The 25,775-nt window shown below is 35.5% G+C and overlaps 1 protein-coding gene across 3 annotated transcripts in view; it reads right to left on the minus strand.

Annotated features, from left to right (window-relative positions):
• Positions 1 to 25,775, minus strand: part of Psd3 (pleckstrin and Sec7 domain containing 3) — a 468,534-nt gene that overhangs the window by 200,084 nt on the left and 242,675 nt on the right. For all 3 annotated transcript variants that reach the window (XM_071610547.1, XM_071610548.1, XM_071610549.1), the window contains 2 exons: positions 24,564 to 24,622; positions 11,059 to 11,148 (listed from right to left, as the gene is read on the minus strand). In XM_071610547.1, the coding sequence (XP_071466648.1) occupies positions 11,059 to 11,148; positions 24,564 to 24,622 (149 nt within the window). The remainder of the gene's footprint in view (positions 1 to 11,058; positions 11,149 to 24,563; positions 24,623 to 25,775) is intronic.

The raw sequence follows: 25,775 nt of genomic DNA on the forward strand, positions 1-25,775 counted from the left end.
GGGAGGTGATGGGGGAGAACTGCAGATACATATGCCTCCAACCAGATATAAGATGGTATGCTGTGAAGGGGAAGGTTCTTGTATCTGCATTATCCCCCAAATAATTTCACATAAAGTGTGAATAAATATATGGCTTTGGCTGTTCCTAAGTGAGCAATATTTCAGGAAAATGAAATATGCTGTTATCTATAAAAAATTTGAGGGCAGTGTAAACAACTAAACCAAATGAAAACTTTAAAATGCAACCAATCCTTGGAATCCACTGGGTATTGGTTCCAGGAACCAATCCCCACTCTCATGGATACCAAAATCTGAGGATGCTCAGGTCCTATAGATACAAAGGTATAGTATTTGCCTATAATTTAATGCATAACCTTGCTTACTTTCAATCCTCTCTAGATGGCTTACAATACCTAATACAATGTAAATAACTGTTATGCTGTATTGTTTTGGTAATAAGGAAAAAGTCTATACATACTTAGTACGCATGCAATTTTTTTCCCCAGGTACTTTTAATCCATGGTTAGTTGAATACACAGATGGAGAGGGTAGAGTGTAATAACAGTAGAAATTTAACACTGACAGAGAATGGAGTTCAAGAATGGTTTGGGGTAGAGAAATGAACTATTCTAATTAGTGTATTTTCTGATTGAAGCTAATTTATTTAAATGCCAAAGTCTGTATAAAATAGTTTTGTTGGCAATCTCTCCAAATCTCTTTCACACTGCCTGTCTCCTTAATCAAACTAAGTAAACATAATGTAACATTTCTGATGACTCACTGAGACCTTGCATTGCCCTGCTGAGCTGTAATGCAGCAGCTCTGAGAAGCCAAGGACTAGGACTCTAGGCTAGCTCACCTGGCCTCAGAATAGCTCCAGCTGTTCCATTTAAAGACCTCCTACCCTTTAGGTTTATTTTCTCTTCCCCTCATTATCAAATGACTTCTGCTACCAACACATACCTAACAACAATGCCTGCAACTTCATCCATCTAACTCATGGTCAAACTGAGAAAATAACTTTCTTCAAAACAGCTTCAAGTTGAAACAACCTAAATGCCTGTGTTTTGTTTTAGAAAAATTAACTGAAGCGGGGCATAGTGATACATGCCCGTAATCCCAGCAACTCAGGAGGATGGGACAGGAGGATCATGAGCTCAAAGTCAGCCTCAGCAATTTAGGAAGGCCCTGTGTCAAAGTAAAAATTAAAGGGCTGGGGATGTTGTTGCTCAGTGATTTATCAATCCCCCATTCAAAGGAAAAAAAAAAAATGGAAGAAAGAAAAATTCATTGGAGTGGCTGTTATCTTGTCAATGAAGAGCTGGCTGAAAGACAGCCAGAGCCTAGTGCCCTGTCCCATCCCCAGTTGTCAAGCAGCTGCTGCATGATACTGACACTGACCTGTGTCTACACACACACAGTTTACAATATGCCAAGGAAGAGATGAAGGCAAAAAAACAAAAAACTGATTATTATTAAATAAGGCTCTAAATGAGGGTCTGTTAAAATGTGAGATTAATGACATATACTCTGTAACAGCCACCTATCCTATCTATTTATTTTTATTTCACTTTTATTTTGCTTTTTGCTCATTTTCACCTTTTTGAGTCATTTTCACACAACTGATCTTTACATAGTGAAGTACAACTACAATCACAAAACACACTGTCTTCCTTTATGAGATACTTTAGCTATACAGCTACCAGCTACAAACACTTCAAGTTAAAACTGTTCCTCTGTTCCTTAATGAAATCCACATTTAGGACAACATAACTGCCATGATAGCCCATTAACCCTTGGATCCCAGACCTGTTGAAAGAACATCACTCCTAAGGAAACTCCCAGTCCCCTCTAGTATACATCATGAGCAAAAAAAGAAGATAGTTTAAAGTCACTATGTAACCAGTTAAAATTGTACCAATTATACTCCCTTCATGTTTTAGCCATAGCAGTACCAATTGTGATGGATTGTGCTATTTAAAAAACTCCAAACATACAAACATTCAAAATTCTACGGATGCGTCTGAATATGCAATCCTGTAGCACTTCTTCATGATGACATTAAAAATAGAATCTGTCTGGGAAATCATTAATATTCCATTACAGTACCCTTAACGATTACTACCACCCCCACTCAAACTTTTTTCCTTTTGGTTAAAAATCTGTTTGTACTCTTTAAGCAGCATCTGTTCTGTCAAAACGTTCTAACAGACTTCTTTGGAGAGATTTCTGTTTGGGGGGGGTGGGTTTTAAGCAAGAACATGATTTGTGGATATTCAGCTACTTCAAAGTATTACCCTCATTATCGTCACCATTTTTCATTCAAGGTCTAAACCACAGCAAAGGCAGCATCATTATTCTGCCTGTGATGATCCCATGCCTGAAAGCAAGAGCACGGTTCCAGACCTCCATGGGGAAGGCAGAGGCAGAACCGCACCATGTGCCTTTTATCACATAACTCAGCTTGATTTGCTTTCCTGAAAAAAAGACAGCAAGAGTCCATATTTTAACCAAAACCTTTAAAGCTTTCCTCTTATAAAGCTTGCTAACATAGCTTTTCTCTTCAAAGGCTCTCCTGCTTATACTAGGATAAGCATCCGAGCCCTTTCCTCCATGGATACTGTTGCTACCAGGTTTCCATGACCTTCTCTGGAGAGAGCTCACCTACTCTAGGCAACAGTTGATGCTCTTTTTATAGCTACACTTAAATACCACCCATAAGTTCCTATTTTCAACTACATACTCCGAATATAACTCAGATCAAGTATTTTTGAAAATTCACTTCAGGCTTTTCATTTATAAAAAGTTTAGACTTGTTTCAGACTGAGGCCTGCTTCTTCCTCTCAATCGAGTCCTTTGGGAATAAATAATCTTCTGAGAATGCTGCTACACAACAAAAGCAATATTCTGGGATTTAAATATGAACATTTGCTAGTTTCACTGTTAGTACATGCTTCTTTTCTAAACCAAAAAATAAATAGGAAGGGTCAAACTTAAAAGATATAATTTGAGTTTACAAAATAATAAAGAATATTCCCCCAGTGCTTTAGATTGAAACAATCCTTTAAAGATCACCTACAGAGCTTTCCAACTTCTTTTGTTGCCAAACATCATTTTGCTCCAAAGACATTACATGAGGGAATTTCAGCACAACGGGAAAACAGAACAAGCAGTTTTAGACTCGGTGGAAAGGGTGGAAGGAAGAAGGTGAACAGTGGACCCAGGGAGCTCCATAAACCTAAACTGAAAACTGTGGGTGCAGGCCAGATATCTTATTTTACAAATGAAGAAACTAAGGCATGAAATGATCACCCTGAGGTTTTTATCCCTAGTGACATCCACTAGAAACACTCAGGCGGAGGGCCCGGAGACTTCCGTAATATTGTCACAAAACCTACTTCATTCTAGTTGAGCACAATACACCTAGCACTCAATGCTAGCACTCAATACACCTCATGTCATTTAGTTCCCCAACTGTGCTTGGAGGAAAGTGTTGTTATCGCATCTTATGCATGGAAGAGCTGAGTTGCCTGGCCCAGGCAAAGTGCTGGGCTTGCTCTCCAGATCTACCACTGTTCATGTCACACTGCTACAAAGCCCCCACAGTTATGCAGCCTAGCAGATCAAGCAGCAGTAATGGGGAAGACAGAATTCAAGTTTTTCTCTTTTCTTTCTCTTCTTCTCCATGCAGCTTAGATGGTAAGTAAAACTGAAAGGACAAAGGGGCAATCTGAGAAAAGAAGTTAGCAACAGAAGCTCTAATGAGCAGCTTGAAATAAATCAGTACTTAATACATTTCCCTCAATACTGTCACCAATCCCATCCAAGCCACCACCCCTTCTTGCACAGACAACTGGCACTTTATTATCTCTTCCACTTCCACTCCTCCTTCAAACAATTCTCTACAACACCTGAATGATAGACTTGTGTCACTTTCCAGCTTTGAATTATCTGAACTAAGCATTGCCTTTTCTTAACATACAATTGTTTTTTAATGCTGCTACATACTTAACACCTGAGCTATTTATCACGGTATTCGGTACTTGGATAAAATAAGAGTAATAAAATTTCATTAAGATCATTTTAATATGATGCCTAACCCTCTGGTTGAAGTTGCTCCATTTGTTGTTTTGTTTCTTTAAAACGGACCCGTTCATTATTTTTTCATTCAAAATTTGATAGGATCTTAGAATCAAATGCAGTGGTTAAGGAATAATAGACTCCTTGCAACTTTACATTGTTTCTGCCAATGCTACCATTTGTAAAACAATAGTATAATATCCCAAATAGTAAGACTAATAAAATCTGACCTTATTCAGTTATGCTTCTGGCTCATTGATAATCATCAAAGCTAAGATTCAAGGGGACAGCAGAAATGTAGAGGAGTGAGGAGAGAAGGAGAAAAGAAAGCCTCATGCTGCTTCAGGTCAAGCTCTGGGTATAAACATGGAAAAGTGGGGCAATTGTCAGTGCTACATTTTCAACCTTCTCCCTGGCTGAAAGTCAAACAGAGGGGCAGATGGGACTTGGGGAGTGAGCTGGGCTGGCTCTGCTCTCTCTTTTGTAGGAGAGTCCTACAGTTCTTGCTGTCTTTCTGTGTAAATAGGTCCTTTTCAAAGTTTAAACTTATAAAAAAAAAATTGCTGACCTCTAAATATTTATAATGGATGATTGATTTTTTGTTGTTGCATATAGCTTAATACAGTTACAACTGATTATAAATCCTAATGATTATGAACCTGTAAAGTATAACTTTATATTTCCTAATTAGGTTTCTTCCTTGTCCAACAAGATTCATTAATCTTTATTTAAAACGTATTTTTCTTTGCTGACGTTCCAAGGATGTTTAAATGCTACCTTTCTGGCTAATTTTTCCACTATTTTCACAAACTATTTTTCCTTAAGAATACCAAAAAAAGAAAAATAAAGAAAACGAAAATTACATTTAAAATAAAACATAGCGCTATCAGTTATGTAGACATTTAATTTCAAAGTTAAAGAATGGATGCAGATAGCATATATATTTTTGGAGTCTTCTTTTTAAAGAATCTTACCAAAAATCCTGTCCTTTGAGAAAGTAAGGGAAAACAAATTTAAATGAGAACTTTCAATGGGATTCTAACCAATAAAATACATGTAATAATTTAATTCACAGTGTTATTTATCATCCCAATAATGGATGAAATATTTGAATACCCAGAGGCCTACCATACTGATTTTGATTCACATCTTTTCTATTTAATTGGCACTTCCTAATGTGCATGCGCACGCACATACACACACACACACCACTATTAATTACAAATTAGAGAATAAAATAACTTTTGTCCGTGCCTTAAGGCAATGTAAGCTAATTTCAAATTTAATATATTTCCAAGTAAAGGAAAAAGAAACAAGTCATTTCTACAATAAAAAAAAAAAATCTAAAGAATACTCAAGTCAAATCCTTCACTGCAACAATTATATTAAAGGATATGGTTTGGACACAAAGTGTCACCCAAAGACTCTTGTGCTGAAGGCTTGGTCCCCAATGTAGCAATATTCAGATGCAGAGTTTTCAGGAAACAATTGGATCCCTGAGGTCTCTCATCTCATTGGTGCATTAATTCACTGATAGCTGAACAGACTCTGGAAGCCAGCGGAAACTACACAAGTCAACCAACAAGGGACTGAACTCTTAAACCATGAGTCAAAACAAATCTTTTCTCTTTTAAGTTATTTTTGTCAGGTATGTTGGCCACAGGAATAAAAAGCTAGCTATCACAAGTATCATATTGATTAGTTAAAATTTACTTACCTGTTTAATGATTTCTAGCAACACTGCCTTTTACACCTATTTGTATTTAGGCACATTTAGGAGGATGTATGTTTTTAAACCCTCTGCAAACTGCGCTTAGTTTTGATTCGTAATTCTTTGTTAGAAAAATTCTGAAAAGTCTTGGGTGTTTTGTTTTCTTTTTTCCATCCCCTGCATCAATCATTTTTAAAAATTAAAAATTATTTTTAAAAATTAACAAAGAGATTGTTTCAACTAATTCCTTCTCTATGCCCCTTTGGGAGCTACTGAATTCAATTGCTACTCAGGGAAGGAGGGAAGGGGGATAGGGAGTGAAAGGGAGGGATGGAGGGGGAGGAAAGGGGAAGGAAGAAAAGATTTAACTGACAAAAATATTAAAGATAACATTATTGGAACATTAAATGGCAAGTGAAAATAGAAAAGTTGAGAGAGAAAATAATTATGGCTTCATGATTCACTGTCAAAATCTTCAGTCTAGATGTATCCTCAACATACTACTGTGAAACCAATAGATGCCCTTCTACCCCACGTGTCTATGCCATTGCTCAGTATCTCTTTTCCTCTTATTTCCCATCGTTTCTTCCCTTCTGCCACATAAACATTTTAAAAATGCACATTTCACCTCTAAATATTCAAATAACTGAAAGCCATCAAAGTCCATTGTCCACCCTGTATGTAATAAGAGACAACCACCGGAGTTAGAAATGAAAGTTGAAAAAACAAATGCGGCTTTCCTGTGAAATTCAGAAGAAATAAAATTTAGGGAATGGGAAGGCAAAAGAGCAAAGTGCTGTTTTGAGCATCAGATAAAAAAAAAATTTATGTTTTTTTAAATGTTTATCTAATAAAAAGTTGCATAAAATGTGATGTTTTGATTGTATACATATATTATGGGGAATGATTGAATCAAGCTGATCAACATGTGATGAGAACATGTAAAATCTACTGGTAGCACTTTTCAAGTATATAATACTCACCATGCCAGACATACAACAGATCTCCCAAATTTTATTCATACCAACTAATTGAACTTTGTCCTCTTTTAACAACATCTCCCCTTCCACAATTCCCAATCACTGGTAACCTCCCTTGTATTCTTTGATTCTGTGAGTTCAACTCTTTCAAATTCCACATATAAGTCAGATCATGCAGTATTTATCTTTCTGTGTCTGGCTTCTGACACTTAGAACAATGTCCCTAGGCATATATACATTGTCATTAATGACAGGATTTCTGTTTTTAAAAGACTGAATAGCAAATATTCCACTGTGTATACACACTACACTTACTTTATATATTCATCCACTGATGGGCCTTTAGGTTGATTCCATGCCCAGGCTACTGTGAATGTTCAAAAAGCCTATCCCACAGTGTAACAAACTTCACAACATGCACATGATGGAAAACCTATACCTCCCAGTTCCTTGGTATCAACCCCTGATGAAATTGGACCGAAGAGTCCTCAGGCTAATATCAAAGAATCTAAATGAATTGCTCTGAGCAGTACCAACAACTCCTGGTCCTGACCTTTCAAACCCGTGCTCTCCAAATGGAAAAGACACAAGGCAGCAAGGAGACCTAGCAACCCTTCTTTTTCCCTAGGATTTTGAGTTACTTCGGATCATTTATGAATGGTCTGAATAGAGATATGCTCTGTTATCATTCCAGGATTATCTCAGGGTCTCAAAAGGATAAGAACTAGTTTTCTTCCTCAGATTCTTCAAGATTCCAGGACCAGTCCAGGCACCTCCATTGTTGTAACATCAAAAGAGAGGGAAAGGCTTAGGAGAAAGACTAATGGCAAGGTAAGGAAAATATAGGGTTAACCAAGGTTCATTTTCAGATAAATGTCACAGATGGTGTTTGTCAAAGAACAGAGAATAGGTATACAAAGAAAGCAGAATGCTAAAAAGGGACATTGAGTATAAGTCTTGTCTAGTGGCACTAATCTGTCTTGTCCCTAAGAACTGAATGCAACCTTAAGTCCAATACTGCAAGAAGGAATGGGGGGTCCCATTCCAGCCTACTTGGAGCTAAGTGATGAACAAAGTATTAAAAATACAATAGCTGACATATAACTACATAACTAAGACTCTAAAGTCTACATAACTACATGCTAAGACTCTAAAGGCTTTATACAAATTTTTATACATATATAAATTTAACTAATTATTAAATAAATAAGGTGGGAAACTAATAAAACCTCCCATTTCACAGATGAGAAGAGAGGGAGAGAGAATTTAAATAAACTTGTCTACAGTCCTCAGCTATTAAGGGAGAGCCGAGTCAGGATAATTCTCAAGCCCATAATCTCTTTCATACTATGTTGTCTCTCTTGAAATTCAGCCTCCAATTCGGAGGTGGCCTATATTTTACATTCTCATCCCTCTGTAGTCATGTCTTTAATAGTTTTACTATTTCCAAGAGTCTCAGGAATGTTTTATTAAATCTATGCAGAACCTCCCTTTTCTCCTCCTCCTTGCCCCAATGATGCTTGAAGGTGAACCATGTCCAACTGCTGAGATGGGTCAGGGAGGGGCTCTGAGTGATCACACTGGGCTCTGCCACCCAATCTTGCTGCAGGCTCTGCTGGATTGGGGCTTCCCTGAGACCTCCACAACTTGGAGGCAGATAGACAGAGGCTCCTATGGTCACAACAGAATGTTTATGGTGGCAGGAGGCAAGAGATGGAAAAGAATGACTTACATAAAAAAGGTGTCTTCCACCTCCATATCAAAGGCCCTCTCCAATGTCACCTCTTCCCAGCCTTCTGCTTTGAGGAATATCAATGACATTCTGTCACTGATTTTCTTTTGGTACCCAACTTAATTTCACTTTGGATTGTAGACAGAACTTATACTTAAAGCAACTTAGGGAGAAAAGTTCTTTTTTGCCAAAGCCTTCAAATATGTTCAAGTTATTTATGTCAACAACGGAAAACGCAGTAGCTCGTAACCTGTAAAACAGGCTCCATGTGTCATCTCTCTTTTTCAATGTAGTAAAGCAAAACTTAACTAAATTCTCCAAATTAAAGGCTTAAGGCAAAATTTCCATTTCTCATACATTTAAATATGTTATGGCCCATATACTTAACTATTTCTATTAAGACAAAACAATAGTGTTTATGCTTTTATGTTAATTTGGAATAACTATCCATTTTAAGGGAGAAAGTCTCCCCCCACCACCACCACGTTTCTTAGTAGTCTATGGTCTCTGAGAACAGGTATCCTTGTAGTTCCCAGAGCTTCTCCAAGTTCCACACCACCTAGGGAACACCATGGACCTTCAACAAATGTCCCTAATTATGTTAACACACAGAACAAGCTTTAAGCTCAAATGTTACTTCTGGCCCAAAGAAATCTGAACAGGCATAAATCCAAATGCAACCTTTGATCCAAAGAAATCTAAAAGCAATAAGGTCATTAAGTAACAATAACAACCTCAATTTAATCAATGGAAACAAACATTTTCTGATATTGAATCTAGTAGTTATCATCTATTTTTATGAAGAAATGTAGTAAAAGTCATCCTCCTTCTCATTTAAAATACCTGAATTCATGCATGCCTATAATTTTTGTAGGTTAGGAAAGGTGTGCAGGAAGAGAGAAAGAGGTTACTCAGAAACCTGGAAGATGATACCAAATGTCTGTGTTTCTCTATGTGAATGCAGCTATTTGGCATGTAAACATACTGTCCCAAATTCAAACAAATTTCATCCAATAATTCATCTCAGCAGCCAATTCAGAGACAACCCACCCAAAGAGGAAGGGGGAAGGGAAGTGGAAGAGAAAGGGAAAAAAGGACAAAAAAAAGGAGCAAGAAAGAAGGGAAACAATAGAAACAAAGAGAAAGGAAGAACAGAGGGAGGAGAAGGGAAATAAATCACATTCCACATAGTGAAACAAAACAAAAATGGTTTAAAGGAAACATTTTCTTGACTGAATTCACAGTAAAAAACCATTCCTACTAAAAGTCAAAAATCCTCATCTTGAGTGGGTAAATGGCAGAGGTTTGCTCCTGAAAGGGAATCAATACTTCATTTGACAATTTCCCCACCAAATGCCAGTATCATTTCCAATGTCATTAGGCTGTCATGCTCCCACAGTAAAGTAGTAGTATAACACATATCTTTACCCTGGGGTTTAAAAACAATCTCAATTGTACAACAACACATCTTTGGGCAAAAAGTTGGCAGGACAAATCACAGGACATATGTTTACCCAAGCTGAACAGTAGCCACAGAACTGTACATTAACTACACTTGGCTTTGGACAGCACCAAACATGCTCTAAAGCTACCCGAAAATTTATCTACAGTCAGCAGGTTACCCTAAGTCTACCACTAAAATCTAAAAGCTTTCCTGTCAATTTTCATTTCTGACATAAGTTGATAAAAGCCTCACAAATCCTCTATCTCATAGAGACTCCATTACTTTCCTTGCTAATACACTAGAATGAAAAATGACTTGTTAACACTGTGTAACTTCATAGCGTATTTATCACATCACAATTCTGCACCTTTTATTTTCAAGCCCATTTGAAAGTTATGTGTGTACTGTTTTAAAAAGGCTAGAATCAAATAGACATCTATAAAAACCACATACTCAACATTCACATCTTACCTACAACTTTAAAAATATTCATATTCATTATCAATCACTATTATGTATTTGATCAAATGCACATCTTATTTATAATGCTGAAGAATGCATGAATTTTAAAGTTGATTGTGTTTTCTCCTTTAAAGCAATCTATGAAAAACTTGCTGATTGTTAGCAATAATTAAGCCGATTACAAATAATTTCGGCATTCTACAATTATCAAAATTTAATTTAATCTATTTCCAGAGACAACCTGAGTGGCTCTGAGACTACAGGCTGAACACTGTCAGAACTGCTTGCATTATTATCTTATAAGAGCTTTTCTGTTTCCATAGTAAACATGCCTTCCTGACCTTTAAGTTCTGAAAGTATGCTTACAAATAAATCAAACAAAAACTGTCCACTAACTTTTTGTATTACCAACTATTCCAAATCTACTTATTATTTCAGTATATGATTAAAATGTGGATCTTTAGGATTATCCATTTAAGAGTACTCTATAGCCTGAAGCATGAAGGCCAAGGCCCAATAGAAACATCACCAATAAAATCAAAAGCATAAAGCAAAATTCTTAAGTGATCCTTAGCATGTTTTGGAACAGAAAATAAGCAGTAAATATAAACATAAGCATAATCTAAAAACAAAACAGTCCCATACTTACTTTTAGCAGATCCTTGGAGAATTCAACACCTTCATTTATCCCTTGGAGGTTTGTAATAAACTCTTGGCATGTCATCTTCTTTCCAATATTCTGGAATAGAGGCAAATAATATATAATGACATTTATGGAATTAAGATTAATGCTTAAGTAATTAAAAAGCAATTGATTTGGTTTTCAAAAACAAATATATATACATACTAATACATGTATATATACATATAATACAGTTTTAATACGCAAGGAAAAATATGGCCTATTATGCTTCTAAAACTGTCATTAAGCATGTCAAAGAAGATTATGTCAAGCCCTCATTTTAACTCAGGAAAAAAAAAAACCTTCAAAAACCTATACTACACTCATAATAATGTAGGTTTTAATTTTAAAATGTAGGAAAAAAATGACATTTCTGAGCTAAATTCCGATAGTTACTTGTATTTCCAAATATTGTCAAAAACTGTGAAGGATCTGAGATCCTCAGGGGAAATGACTCCTGGGTGAGACACAATATTTATATTTGTAATAGGAGTAGCCGGAATATTAGCATTTTCTTGATCTGGTTCCCTGAGCCCCAATTCTCGAGCAACTTGAATAGAGTCAAATGCTATCTGCACATGCAAAAGACCCCATTATAAAAGACAAACCCTAAGCTCCAGGAACTGAAATATTTGATAATGGACAATAAGTATGCTACCCCTTCACTCTAGATGGAGGCACCAGCTCTATCTTTCAAGAGGGTAAGCCAACCTGACCAATGCTCTGAAATCATTATATCCTTATAAGCTACTCACTAAAGAAACAATCTTGAAAAAATAAAGAACCAGAGTAAGCAAATCATCTGTCCATAAGATGTTCAAAAAAGTGAGTGACCCAGAAGAAAAACCACAGGAGGATACATCTACCAGTGGCCAACTCGAAGCCAAGGCGAGAAGCCCCAGGAGAAACCAAGCCAACCAACACCTTGATCATGGACTTCAGTATCCACAACTGAGAAAGTACAATTCTGTTGTTTAAGTCATTCAGTCCATTAGCTCTGGCAGTGCAAGCAAGCTAATATATATGGGAGAGAATGTGCAAGCTTTTTTGCTTGCTTGTTTTCATAAATAGGTCTCACAGAGATAATGACATTTGCATGAAGACCTGAGGAAGGGAAAAGAGCATAGAATATTTAGGGGAGGAGCATTCTGAAAGGAGGAAAAGCAATCCTCAGATTCCTGAGTTGGAGAAAGGTCTGTATGGTTTAAGACATAATTATTAGAAGATGAGTTTGAAAAGGTGTGGAATAAGGAAATAGTGGTAGAGCCTGTAACAAAGATTCTCAAAGCAGGCAGGGCCATATTGTGCCCTGTGGGGATGTTCTGAAAAATTGTGAGGACATTTTGACATTAGATTGGGGTGGTACTACTGGTCTTAAGTAAATTTACAGTCATCCTCAGGATAGTTCTATCTAATGAGATATTTTCCCACATTCTATGTGACTTTATGCCCTACTGCTCATTTCAGATAATGAACATTTTCCAAAATTTGACTGTGGGTAATGGTTACACTCATCTGTGGATATACTAAAAAACCCATTCTGAATTGTATACTTCAAATGGATTAATTGTATGGCATGTGAATTTTATCATAATAAAGCCATTAAGAAAAAAACGGCCATATAAAGGATAAACTCTGCATATTCAAACAACTGAATACCATATAGCATAAAAACAATCAAAAAATTTTTAAAAGATTTGTTACATGAAATATGCACAAACTCAAATATAGCATGGAGTGAAAGAAACCAAATACTATAGAGTACTTATTGAATCAATTTCGTGTAAAACTCAGGAACATAACAAAACTCACTTGTGTATCTAAGGTAATGGCTATATTTGGGGAGAACTCTGACTGGGCAGGGGCATAAAGGATGCTTTTAACTGTTTATATCTTGATCTGGATTCTGATTGTCAGGGTATGTTTGTGTTAATTTGAAAGCTTACTGAAATATATTTACAATTTGTGTACTTTTTTCTATGCTGCACTTAAAAGTTCATTTAAAATTTTAAAAAATCTAGCTGTTCTATAACTTTCTTATTAGTATGCATTTAAAAAGGACTAAAAGGAAAAAAAAAAAAAGTGAGTGACCCATAGAGAATTGTGCCCCAGCATACTTCCAACTTGACTTAAAGATAATAAAGTTTAATGAAAGAAAATCATATTCATGAACAAAATATAGTTAGAAAATCTAAACTACAAAGACAAGACAAACACAGTGACAAGGAAAACTAATAAAACTGGTGTCACAGAGCTTTATCTCCTAAGCTAATTAAGCCAAATCAACCAGTAGAAGCTGCCAGTCATGAAGGACACATTAGTTCAACCTGGACAGCAAGAGAAATGTGTCACATGAAGGAGAGGGATGTACAAGAGGCATAGGCACAGCATCTCTAGCAAAATGTGGTCCACATTAACAAAATCTCTAACACATTCACATCCCTGTATAGCATATCCTCACAAAGAGGTTTACTTTCCAAGGCTATTTTATCCATTTATAAATGATGAAGAGTAGGGCAGAATTTAAAAAAAAAAAAAAAAAACAGGAGGGGGTGCTGGGGATGTAACTCATTGGTAAAGTGTCCCTACATTCAAACCCCAGCATACAAACATCCAACTTCAACAACCACCCAGGCAGCATATTCTTGGAGATAAAGACTTTAAAAGAGATGTGCTCAAGAGGGGCTGCCTTGAAAGGGAAACCTTCCCTTTCACAGCTGCCTTTCTCCCAACTCTTAAAACTCCTCAGCCCAACCAAGCTATCTAAACACTGTGTGAAAAGTGCTAAAACTTTTGTGTTGTTAAAAACGTGCCTCTTCCATCAGCAAGGAAGGTAAAGACTTCATTTGAAAAGATGGAATGAATGATTTGAGATGGAGATCTGATTTTGCCAAAGAACTAATTTGGTAGAGATTTTCCATAAATTAAATCTACAGTTCCAAAGTTTTGATGAGTATTTAAATCTCAGAAATGTTGTGCAATGATATATTGGGGAAAAAAAACAAACTCAATTTTTTCGATCCTTTTAAAATGTATTAGGTCAACCAAAATGCCTCAAGGTAAAAAGTAATAAGTATAATCAAGTCATTTTGATATGACTTGGAAAGGCCTTTTTGGATATAGTCCAAGGATTTGAGAAGATGAATGAACAATAACTAGGCAGCAAATTCTTTTCCAATGCTTTGCTTCTAACAAAATTAAAAAAGAACCTCCCTTAATCATCCGTTAATCACCAAAAATATTTTAATATGATTTAAGAAATTCAAATACTAATAACATTAACTAGTTTTTAACCAAGTGTGCATTAATAACAATTATTAAATATAAATTATTCTAGAAAAATGTTTTTAACACTTGAAATTTTATTTAAAAAACCTTTGTTTCCATTTATTGCAAATGTGAATTGAATAATGATCATATAAGACTTCAAGCATAAAAGCAGAATACACAAGAGTGCACATTTAGATAAAAGCAGACTGAGAATACAAATATAAGGAGAAAAAGAATGCGCTAAAATATGATTCCTCAGATGGATTTCTGGGGGAAAAAAAATCCTTCCTGGAAAGGGTTCATCATGCCAGTTGCCATTAAGAACATTTGTGACTCACAGAAGCAGGTCAAAATCTCAACACTAACGGGAGTTGGAAGAGGTTGATCACAGCCCCCATGAAGGTGCCTGAAAAGTTGAGGACGTCAGAAGAGGAAAAAATGACAGAGGTGTTTGTACAACAAGAGAACTGGAGTTAGAAGTTAAGATGGGCCTGCATCACTCCAGTCTTAGGAAAAAACTTTAAAAGGAGTTTGTTCTTAGGCGAATATGTCCGCTTCATCTAGCTTATGGATGAGCAAAGAAAGTGGTTTCTTGAGATGAAATCTACTTCCCATGAAGATGTTATAAACACTGCTGAGATAAAAGATTTAGAATATTATATAAAGCCAGCTGATAAAGAAACAGCAGGGTTTGAGAGGACTAGCTCCAATTCTGAAAGGTCAGATGCTACAGAGAGGAAGAGTGAATCAGTGCGGCAAACTTCATTGTTCTTACCGGAACGGTCGCAGCCATCTCGTCCTTCAGCAACCACCACCCTAACCAGCCAGCAGCCATCAACAGGGGGCAACCTTTCCACCAGCAAAAGGAGTTTGACCTGCTGATGGCTCAAACAGCCATTAGCCTTTTTAGTGTTCTTAAAAACACTAAGCAAAGCATCTATGATTTTATTAATAAAATCTGTTAGACATGATGCTATTACATACTTGCAGTATAAACAGAACTTTTGTATGCATGGGAAACAAAAAAATCTGACTCAATTTAATGCCACACTAGCTCTATTATGGTGGTCTGGAACCAAATGATCTCTGAAGTATGCCCATATATAATCCTTTTATAGATTGGATTATGTTTGCTTTTTAATTTTTACACAGAATATTCGTGTTTTCTCATGATCTTCTGTCTGGTTTTGGTATTAAAATAATACTGTCCTCACAGAATGATTTGGGAAGTGTTCCCTTTACACTTTCTGAAGAGTTTGTAAAGAACTGAAGGTAAAACCTCTTTAAATGTGTGGTATAGTACACAAGTGAAGCCATCTGATCTTGGGTTTTTCTCTGTGGGAAGCGTTTTCATTACTAATTACAACATGCTAACAGTTCAGATTCTGTTTCTTCTCAGGTTTCGTCAGTTTCCATCTTTTATAAAAAACTGTTTCACCTTGCTTTGTTTTGATGACACAATTGTTGACACTATGCACTTAGAATTCTTTTACTTCTACAAGATCAATAATAATGTCCCCTTCTTATAATACTGATTTTAATAATTTGAGTCTTATGTGTGATCGGTTTAACCAAATGTCAACGTTATTGATCTTTTCAAAGAATAAACCTCTCGGCTTTCCTCTTCTGTTTCATTTATTTCCACTCTAACTTCCTTGAATTTCACTGGGTTGATTTTGGTCTTTGTTTCTCTGTTGGTTAGACCGACTTGAGTGCATTCTTTTTTTAGCATAGGCACTTACAGTAACAAATTTGCTATTTAGTATTGCTTCAGCTGCATCCGATCAGTGTGTTTTCATTTCAAAATTTTTAATTTGCATTGTAAAATTTCTTCTTTGACCCATTATTTAGGAGTATATTGTTTAACTTCCACAAATTTCCTTTTGTTTTTAATTTCATTCCATTGCACATAGAGAACAGACTTCATATATTTTAATCCTTTTGGATTTGAGACTTTCTTGCCCTACTTTTGAGAATATCCATGAATACTTCAAAGAACACTCTCCCTCGTTGGGTGAAGAGTCAAGCAATTTCTATGGGATCTAGTTGGTTTATGGTGTTTAAATCTTCTATTTCCTTGTTGATATTGTGATCATTGGTTTTTGTTTTTTGTAGTGCAGGGAACTGAACCCAGGACCTAGGCACTGAGCTACATTCCCACCCCATGAATGATTATTGAATGTATTTCTCCCTTCAATTCTGTCGATTTTTCTTCATGTACTTCACATCTGTCTTATAGGCTTTGAGGGGAAATAAACATTCCCCATACTCACACACATAACTCAGCACAGTCTTTTACTCTGGTCACTAAAATGTATGAGGTTTTTGCCCACAAACCACCAGGTCTCCAGCAGACACTAGCTGGCTATCCTATCATTCAAATTCAATTCTGACACTAACTGCTGATAGCGTGAGATCCCACAGGTTAAGCTCTCGGTATCACAAGAGCCCCTCACTTCAGATGCCCATCACGAATAGTTGTCACCTATACTTCTGATTATGTATACACAGGGATTCTGATTACCCACTCCTTGGGTTCAATTAATTTATTAGGATGGCTCACAGAATTCAAGGTAACAGTAATATTTACTCCCTTCTTTCAAAGGATATTACAAAAGATACAGATGAACAAACGAATAAATACACATGACAATGTATGAGCTTCTCTGGTGCCTAAGAATCCTTGACATACAAAATTAGTGATTAGAATTAGCTTTATCTATAGACTATACTAAAATATAAAATTCTCAAGTCAATCTAACCAATTGAGGAACAAAAATAAAGACCAAAATCAACCCAGTGAAACTCAAGGAAAATATAGAAATTAAAGAATAGGAAAGCAGAGAAAAATCTGCATCCAGAGGTTTATTCTTTGAAAAGATCAGTACGTTGGCATTTGGTTAGACTATTCACACAATAAGCCTGGAGATTTGAAAAGGCCTCCTGGTATACTGAGAGGCATAGAAATGGTACCATAAAAATCAATGCTACGTTTCCAATCCAATCTGAGATGCTACTGACCATGACTCTCTGGAACACTGAAAAGAGGTGGCATCTTTTTTTTTTTTTTCTAGAGAGAGAGACAGAGAGAGAGAGAGAGAGAGAGAGAGATTTTAATTTTAATATTTTTTAGTTTTCGGCGGACACAACATCTTTGTTTGTATGTGGTGCTGAGGATCGAACCCGGGCCGCACGCATGCCAGGCGAGCGCGCTTCCACTTGAGCCACATCCCCAGCCCAAGAAGTGGCATCTTAATCAAACTTAAAAACAGATGCAAAATGGAGAACCCCAAAAGTGCCAATTCCATTTGAAACCTCAAAATAACTGACAGGTCCAAATCTTGAATACTTGACTAATCAAGGTATCATCTTTAAATAATATTAGTCAAAAAGTCAAAACACCCAACTCCTGGAAATTCACATGCCTTGATAAATTGAAGGCTGTTCTCAATTTTGATCATGCTGTCGTTTTCAAATATACTTTCTTAAAATAAAAAGGAGCTGTTTTCTCTAAAAGATATATCAAATGGCTTTTGGAGAGAAATTCTTTGATGAAATTCTGAAACAACTTAACCCACTAAATCCCAAGTTTTCAATTCTGTGAATATTTGGGGGAGGGGTATACTGGGGATTGAACCCAGGGATGCTTAACGACTGGGCCACTTCCCCAGTCCTTTTTATTTTTCACATTGAGACAGAGTCTCACTAAGTTGCTTAAGACCAAGCTGCTGAGGCTGGCTTCAAACCTGCTGTCCTCCTGCCTCAGTCTCCCAAGCCACTGAGATTATAGGTGTGCACCACCATACCCAGCAATTCTGTGAATATTTCAAGGAAATAAACAAACATGCATTAAAATGGGTTGGAAATCATAATCTGGAGATTATGTAAATTATAATACTACTAATGAATATTGTCACTAATCGTTCACCTACTGTTTTTCTCAAAAGAACTACATTTTCAAAACACATATTTATTTCAAAATTAACATAAGAGGAGTATTTGTTCCTTAAGTTTTTCAGGTGTTCTATAAGTGAGACAGTGGCATGTAATGGGTTATTTGAATAAATTTTTAAGTAATTTTGAGCTAGAATTTTAGATAAAGAGGTTACTCTCAACTTGTGTTTCGGGGAGAGAGTATCCAAATTGTAGACATTATTACAGGCAAAAGTCTAAAACAGATAAATTCTATGAATTTCTGTAAAGCACTATACAGTTAATAACTTAGGATTTGCAAACCGCAAAGTCTGTTACAATTATTCAGCACTGGTGTTAGTGTGACGATGTAAACAATGTTAAGTTTATTAGAACTTTGTTCTAATAAAACTATTTACAAAAACAGGCTTCACCTCCATTTTACCTATGAGCCATACTTTGCCCAACCTTGTCTAAAGAGAAAATTGGAAAGAAGTAGCATTGCTATTGAGGACAACATGAGAGAACATACCAATAGATTACACATCCTGTTTTATCTCTTAATTTCAGGTTTTTTTCCTTTGTTAAAGCATTTTCCCACCCTACTAAAGAACTCACTCCCAGCTGTCCTGGGCAGTCAGAGCGAACACTGGAGACTTTCATTCTTAGCAGGGACACCCAGAAACCATACAAGCTCCAGTCTACAATTCAGCATAAGTGTGATCAAGTCTTGGCTGTGAGCATGGCTTCCCTGACCAGTGAGGAAATGGAACCTCCTACAAAGCTCTGACCAAGGCCTAACTTAAACCTGGTGGGTCCTAGGGGGAGCTGCCAACAAGGCCAACTTTCTCTTGCAAGGTGGACCAGAGTTATCAATGACTTAGAGATTGCAGAATGATCCTATAATTCTTTATTTTTCAGAGTGCAGGATCTGGAAGCTTTGTGGAAAATATGCTTTCGGAGAAACTCAAAGCTCTCATCATCCATTGGTAAAATCTGGCTTCATAAATCTCGGGATATTAAAAACACAGCAGGCATACCCTCCCACATCGCAATTCCACCTCCTCCAACATGTTACAATAATGATGAAAAAGCATACTACTGGTGTGGTAATTACTTCAGTTGTGCAGCTCTGTTCAAAGCTCCGTTCGCTTTTGTTTTCTATGCTTCTCTATCCAATAAGTGTGATTATGTTATGCTGCCCTCAGGTGTCCACATTTTTATATGCATGAATACTGGGCAAAGTGGGGTCCTTTGAAATATCTCAAAGCAGGAAGCAGCAATATTAAAAGTGTTTTTTCATAAATGTCAACCACAGAATTCATTTAAAGTGGTTTGAGGTTCAACTTTTAGGAATATTTGAAACATCAGTGGGATCTCCCCTCCTATAATACATTGCCATTGAAAGAGGACTGGAAGTGGTAAAAAGACCAAAAACAATTATATATTCACACACACATGTATATATAAAATGTATATTACCAAATTCACATCTTCATACATGTATTCTGTATAATGATGAGGGTCTCCTTTCACCATCCATGCTATTCCCCTTCTCCCTCCCTTATATATAATCAGAGATATGATAAATTATGGTACAATGGTATATTAAGAATTATAATGCAAAAATAGTTTTAAAAAGAAAAATAAATGTATATTACGTATATATTATATAGTATATGTAAAATATATGTGAACAATTATAAAATGTTTACTACATGATACTAATATATAATTTATAATATACAACATAAAATTTTCAATTCAAAATATATATATATATATATATATTAGAATTGAAATTTTATCCCAGCACAGTGATTCTCAAAGTATTGTTCAGGGATCTTATTCCACTTGTTCATGAGGTCAAACCTCATTCTTTCACAAGCATACAGTTTCATAGGAAGTACATGATACTTTGTAACAGAAATGCAAATGTGAGACTAGTTATCTTCTACTTGGTCAAATATTTAAAAGATTTACAAAAATTTTAAATGCTATTATTTTCACTAAATTTTTTTACTTTGGAAAGTATAATTCTTGATTATAAAAACTATATTATTCATTTAATGGATTTTAGTGATTTAATAAGTATGGGACTTTATCAATTTATACCAAAAAATCTTTTTGGGATTCTCAAAAAATTAAGAATATTAAAGATACCCTTAGAAAACGTCAAGCTTTGATCTAAGAGTAGATTCTATAAGTTCTTAATGGAAAGTATTTCCCTTAAAATTTGAAGAAAAACAAAGACTTGCTAAATTTTACTTTTAATTTGATTGCCATAGTAAAACAGGCACTGAGTCAAGAAATAGTATTCAAAGTGATATCTTTCAGTCACCCTCTTCAACCTTATGCCTTCTCCCACCCCAAATCATTTTCAGGAATAAGGGAGAATAAAATGACTGTAATATTCAGTTAAACCTGCTTTTATCACCTACTAATGAACTATGCAAATGTGAAGAAGCTTGCAATGATAGAAGGAAAAGGTACATATAGTGATGGAATAACACAAATGGGATACCGTGAGGCCCCTAAGTGAACCCCACTGATGTAATAATTCCCATGTAGGAACCTTTCAAAAAGCAAATATAACAGGAAGAAGGATAGATGGAGGATACAGGGAGGGATTGGAAAGGAGGAAGAAGAGTAGGCATATATACACAATGGAATATTACTCAGCACTAAAACATAACAAAATCATGGCATTTGCAGGGAAATGGATGGCATTAGAGCAGATTATGCTAAGTGAAGTCAGCCAATGCCTAAAAAACAAATGCCGAATGTCTTCCTTGATATAAGAGGGGCGACTCAAAACAGAGCAGGGAGGAAGAGCATGAGAAGAAGATTACCATCAAATAGGGATGAGAGGTGAGAGGGAATGGAAGAGAGAAGGGGAATTGCATGGAAGATGGAAGGAGACCCGCATTGTTATACAAAAAAAACATGTAAAAAGCACCAAAAAGATTTAAGTCTTCTTTTACTGGTAGCTCAAAAGAGCAGGAGTTTGTTCTACTAGAAATTTATATGTATGTTTAACTTGCATGTATATTTTATATTTAAAGATTTTAAAAATAAAAGATTACTTACCAAATTAACCCCATGACCACAAATATCTACCTAAACATTTAAATAAATATCTATCCTAAGAGAATATACTCAGACAAGAAAATGAAAATCAAAACTATTGCTAATATGATTAACCATGCATGTATTTTTTAAAGCAGGTACTGAAATGCAGTACTAAATTTCACCCCAAAAAATATATTTCAAAGCTGTGTTTTTCTTCCTGGTCTAGTTAGCAAGGTTTAACTACAACCCTACATTAAATCAAAACATCTAGCCAGAATTTTTCCACCATAGCCTTTCAGTAACCTGCTAGCCTTGTCTCCAGTTAAATTCAACTAATGGAGGCGCAGCCCTGCCAACACTATTATAGATGAGTGGCTTCCACCAAGAACCTGTCTCCTTCATCCCTGATCCTTACCCAGATGGCATAGAACTAGGAATGGAGTAGGAAAACTATCAATGTTTGTTTAGTGCAAGAATACATTTAAAAGATAGAAAAGCATTCCAATACGTAACACGGAGCTACTTGTTAGAAGTATTAGTATACATTCCCTCATTTTATTAGTAAAAACATTAGCAGGCCAAAGGCCATTCCAACACTTTTTCATTTTGAATCCTTCTTTTAAGGAATGATGCAAAGAACAGCCAATATAAGTTAATCTCCCAAATCAGCCCTCCCCCACATAAAGCATGAGAACAACCTGGTCAGAGCACTTCTTAGAAGAGTCATGCTGCTGGACTGCTATTATGCCAACATGGTAAGGAAGGAAAGGAAAATGATCTATTAGTTTACTCTCAACAGGATTATTCTGGCATTGGATTAAGTATGAGCACGGATGGCCTAGACAGTAGCATTAAGGGAAAGAAGCAGAGATTAGAAATAATTTACTTCATCTTCTAAATGATTTAACTGTACAGGGGCCATGCTGCTAAGTCAGACACTATTACAATAAATCAGGCAATCATGATGCAAGAGAAGCTATACCCAGAATTATGGATAAAAACTTACCACCTAGAAGGAAAATTTATTTTTAAAATGAATCCAGAGGGGAAGATAAAAGAAACATTTTCATATGGTTAGTTCTTTTAATAGCTACTACATATCAGACATTAACAGCATGCACTGTAAATAAGGATTTAAAAAAAAAAAACTAATAAAGTCTAAATAACACATAGTCCTAAGTATATAGTATAAACTTTGAAAACCAATTATCACCAAAATCATGATCCAAAAGATAATATATTTAATGTTATTTATAATTTTCTCCCAGTTGTATCAGTAATTTTGCTACCCCAGCCAATTGATAATTATTTGTAAATGAAACTCAAGACAACATTTATATACACCATCTTTTTCATTCCAAGTGCATTTAACAACAACAAAAAACTAATCTTACAATTCCTCCAAAGTTGCCTAAAGATAGGAAGAAAGCAAATAGCCTAGATCTGTACAATGAACCTGTGAACCATAGATACTGGGTTGTCTAGAGCTTGCCTGGACATTAACCACGCTAAGTTATCTAAATAAAAACCTTATGCTTTTATTTGCTGCTATATTTCAAATTATTATAATAATATTTCAAGATATTATTAAAGCTATATGAATTTTTTAAAAAAAGCAATGTTGGATTTAATAGAAATGAGTCCCCACAAAAATCAACCTATAAAAAATTCTTTGTGATCCTAGACCCTTAAACAAAAACTGAACTATTACTAGATTTTCTCCACCCTTACACATCTTCTCAGTCAACAGATGCTATTGTTCATATACTTGTTCATATATTGTTCATATACCTGTCATATACTCTTGGGACTTCAAAATAGCTAATGTGAAAAGGACTCCTCGTGTAGGGAATTGGTGGGTTGGTCAATGTTGTAAGTGGACAAGCATACTCAAAATTATCTCCCTTGGCCAGAAAGTTAGGTTAATAAATTGAGGGGTGGACAAGAAAGAATGGGAAGGGTCAAACTGATAACACAAAAAGAGCAGAGAAGAATACAGTAAACACTTATTTGTCCCCCAACAATCCAGAGTTTGGTCATCCTTTCAATGAGCTGAAAGAATGTCCAATTCTAATGCTCGGTTCAAGGCTCATGCTGTGGGAATCACAGTGCCATCATTTCTACATGATGCACTGCAGACTACTATCGAAGAATGCTCCCTGAAAACACATCTGTATTTGCAGTCTGTGTAATCTCTGGACACAGTTCAATTCTATGTGTCTTCATACCATTATCATAATCCACCTCTTATAAATTGTGAAAGGGACTTCAAAGTTAATAGTTTTGAGATTTGTGAAGATGTTAAAATTTGATTCTACCAATACATTTCCCCTTTATCTCACTACAGGGCACTCTTGCTCCACCCCAGTCCTCTCTCATTAACAATTACTCCAACCTAATGGTCCTGTACAGCTCCATCTTGCCTCTTTTAAAGAGCAGCATTACATTTCAAGTAAGGGAACTATGTGGCTTTTTGCAATAGAACTAGTATCTAAATAGCACTCTTAGTATAGATTTCAAAATATAAATTATTTTTCTTCAATTCACATAATTGATTTTTATTCTTCAAAATAAAGGGATCTGGAACTATGAAAGAATTTTTGTTAATAAACATACATATTAATATATATTTTTACAGTTCTTCTATGATGTGAAGAGTTTAAATACATTTCACTTCTATAAAAACTGAAATTTTATCTAAAATTGTAAATTTAAGAAGTTTATCCTCTGTTTTCAATAAGATGAAAAAGTAATTGTTTTGATACTTTATTTTTGACATTTTAACTCATTAAAAAAAACTAGATGAGCTGAAATGTGCAGAAAAGGCTGAAAGACTTGATACTGTATTTAGTGAAAACCTGAATGATATTTTCAGTTGTGATTTATTTTTCCAACTTTTTGTATTACCATAATACCCAACCAAAAAGCAAAATAAAAACAGGTAAAACCGCTGCCTACCACATGGTGGTGAAACAAGATACAGAGCAGAATTTACTGCAAAAACCACTCAGCACCTGGACAATATGGTATGTACTTATAATTATGCTCTGTGTTAGCATGTAAAATAATTATTTCTTTTTTCAAAGATTTACATTTATCAACATGCCTTGGAAACCATATTGAGAATAAGATAAAGTGGGCATAGAATGTGTTTGGATGCAACAGCAAAGATAAGCCCATGATACTCTTTCCAGACAGCTCCACAAACCTACACTTACGTGGCCATGTAGATCAGTGTTAAGAAGCATAATTGCACAGGTAAGGCAGTGGACTCCATCTAAAGAGAACAGAAACCATAATTCAGTCTTTACTGTTGGACTTCCCCTCATTATTAAAATAGCATACACTAGTAATCTATGGAAAAATACTACGCTAAATACCACTAATCACATTTGTTTTAGGGGGTGGGGGGAGGACCGGAAAATTTAGAAGAATAAATTATAAGAAGGACCTCAATGACAGAGTTGGATTCTACTGATTAGCAAGTTATTCCAACCTCTCTAGAGGAAAGTTGACACTACATATAGAAAGCCTTGAAGTAGTGTCCTTTGATACAACAAAATTACTTCCAAGCTTTTACACTAAGGAAACTATAAAGGATCTACATAAAGTATGAAGATAATCAGAGAAATAGCTCATGTCAGAAGACAAATACGAACCTCCAAAAACACAATTCTGTTATGCTGAGGTCATTAAAAATGTTCTTCAAATACACAGATTGAAATGGAAAGAAGAGTCAAGTTTCCTATTTCCAAAGAGCAAAATTAGTTGTTCTCCTTATTCTTGTCCTAGTAATTCTCAATCCAAGTGTAATTGATATATCAGTTTCTTTAAGATGCAGTAAAAAATCTTATGAATTTATGCTAACTGAAAAATCATTCAATGAATTCATAAATCAAAATTGTCTTTTGAAAGTATGGCTTTCAGTACAGAAGGTGATTTCTGTTATCAATGTCTCTAAGCAGACACTATTAATTCCCCCAAGTATATTTACTACAGTTCTATTTTATTATCACAAACACACTAACACATTTAAAGCAAATTCCTAAATTATAAAACTCTGCAAACTCTCAATATTCTTATCAACAGCCAATGGAGTTGCATCTTGCATCTCTTTCATTCTCTAGTCAATGCTGAAGAACAAAGAAACAAACAATGCTGAAGAATAAAGAAACAGTAATAACTGTGCAAACAAAACCAGTTTATAGATAGAAATGCAACCTTAATAATCAGTTAATTAACTATAGCTGCAGCCTAGGAAACAGGAAGAGGCAGGAAAGCAATCACCTTGGTCAACAGTTACTAGTCTCTATTAAGAGAATTATTTTTTGAACGTCTAGTCTCATATTTACTCCAGAATTTCTAAGTTTGTAAGAGATAAATTGCTTTATTGCAGGAAGTGAAATGGAGAAAAAGAACCTCACTTCATA

Source organism: Marmota flaviventris, chromosome 3 (assembly GCF_047511675.1).
Source record: "Marmota flaviventris isolate mMarFla1 chromosome 3, mMarFla1.hap1, whole genome shotgun sequence".
Taxonomy (NCBI): domain Eukaryota; kingdom Metazoa; phylum Chordata; class Mammalia; order Rodentia; family Sciuridae; genus Marmota; species Marmota flaviventris.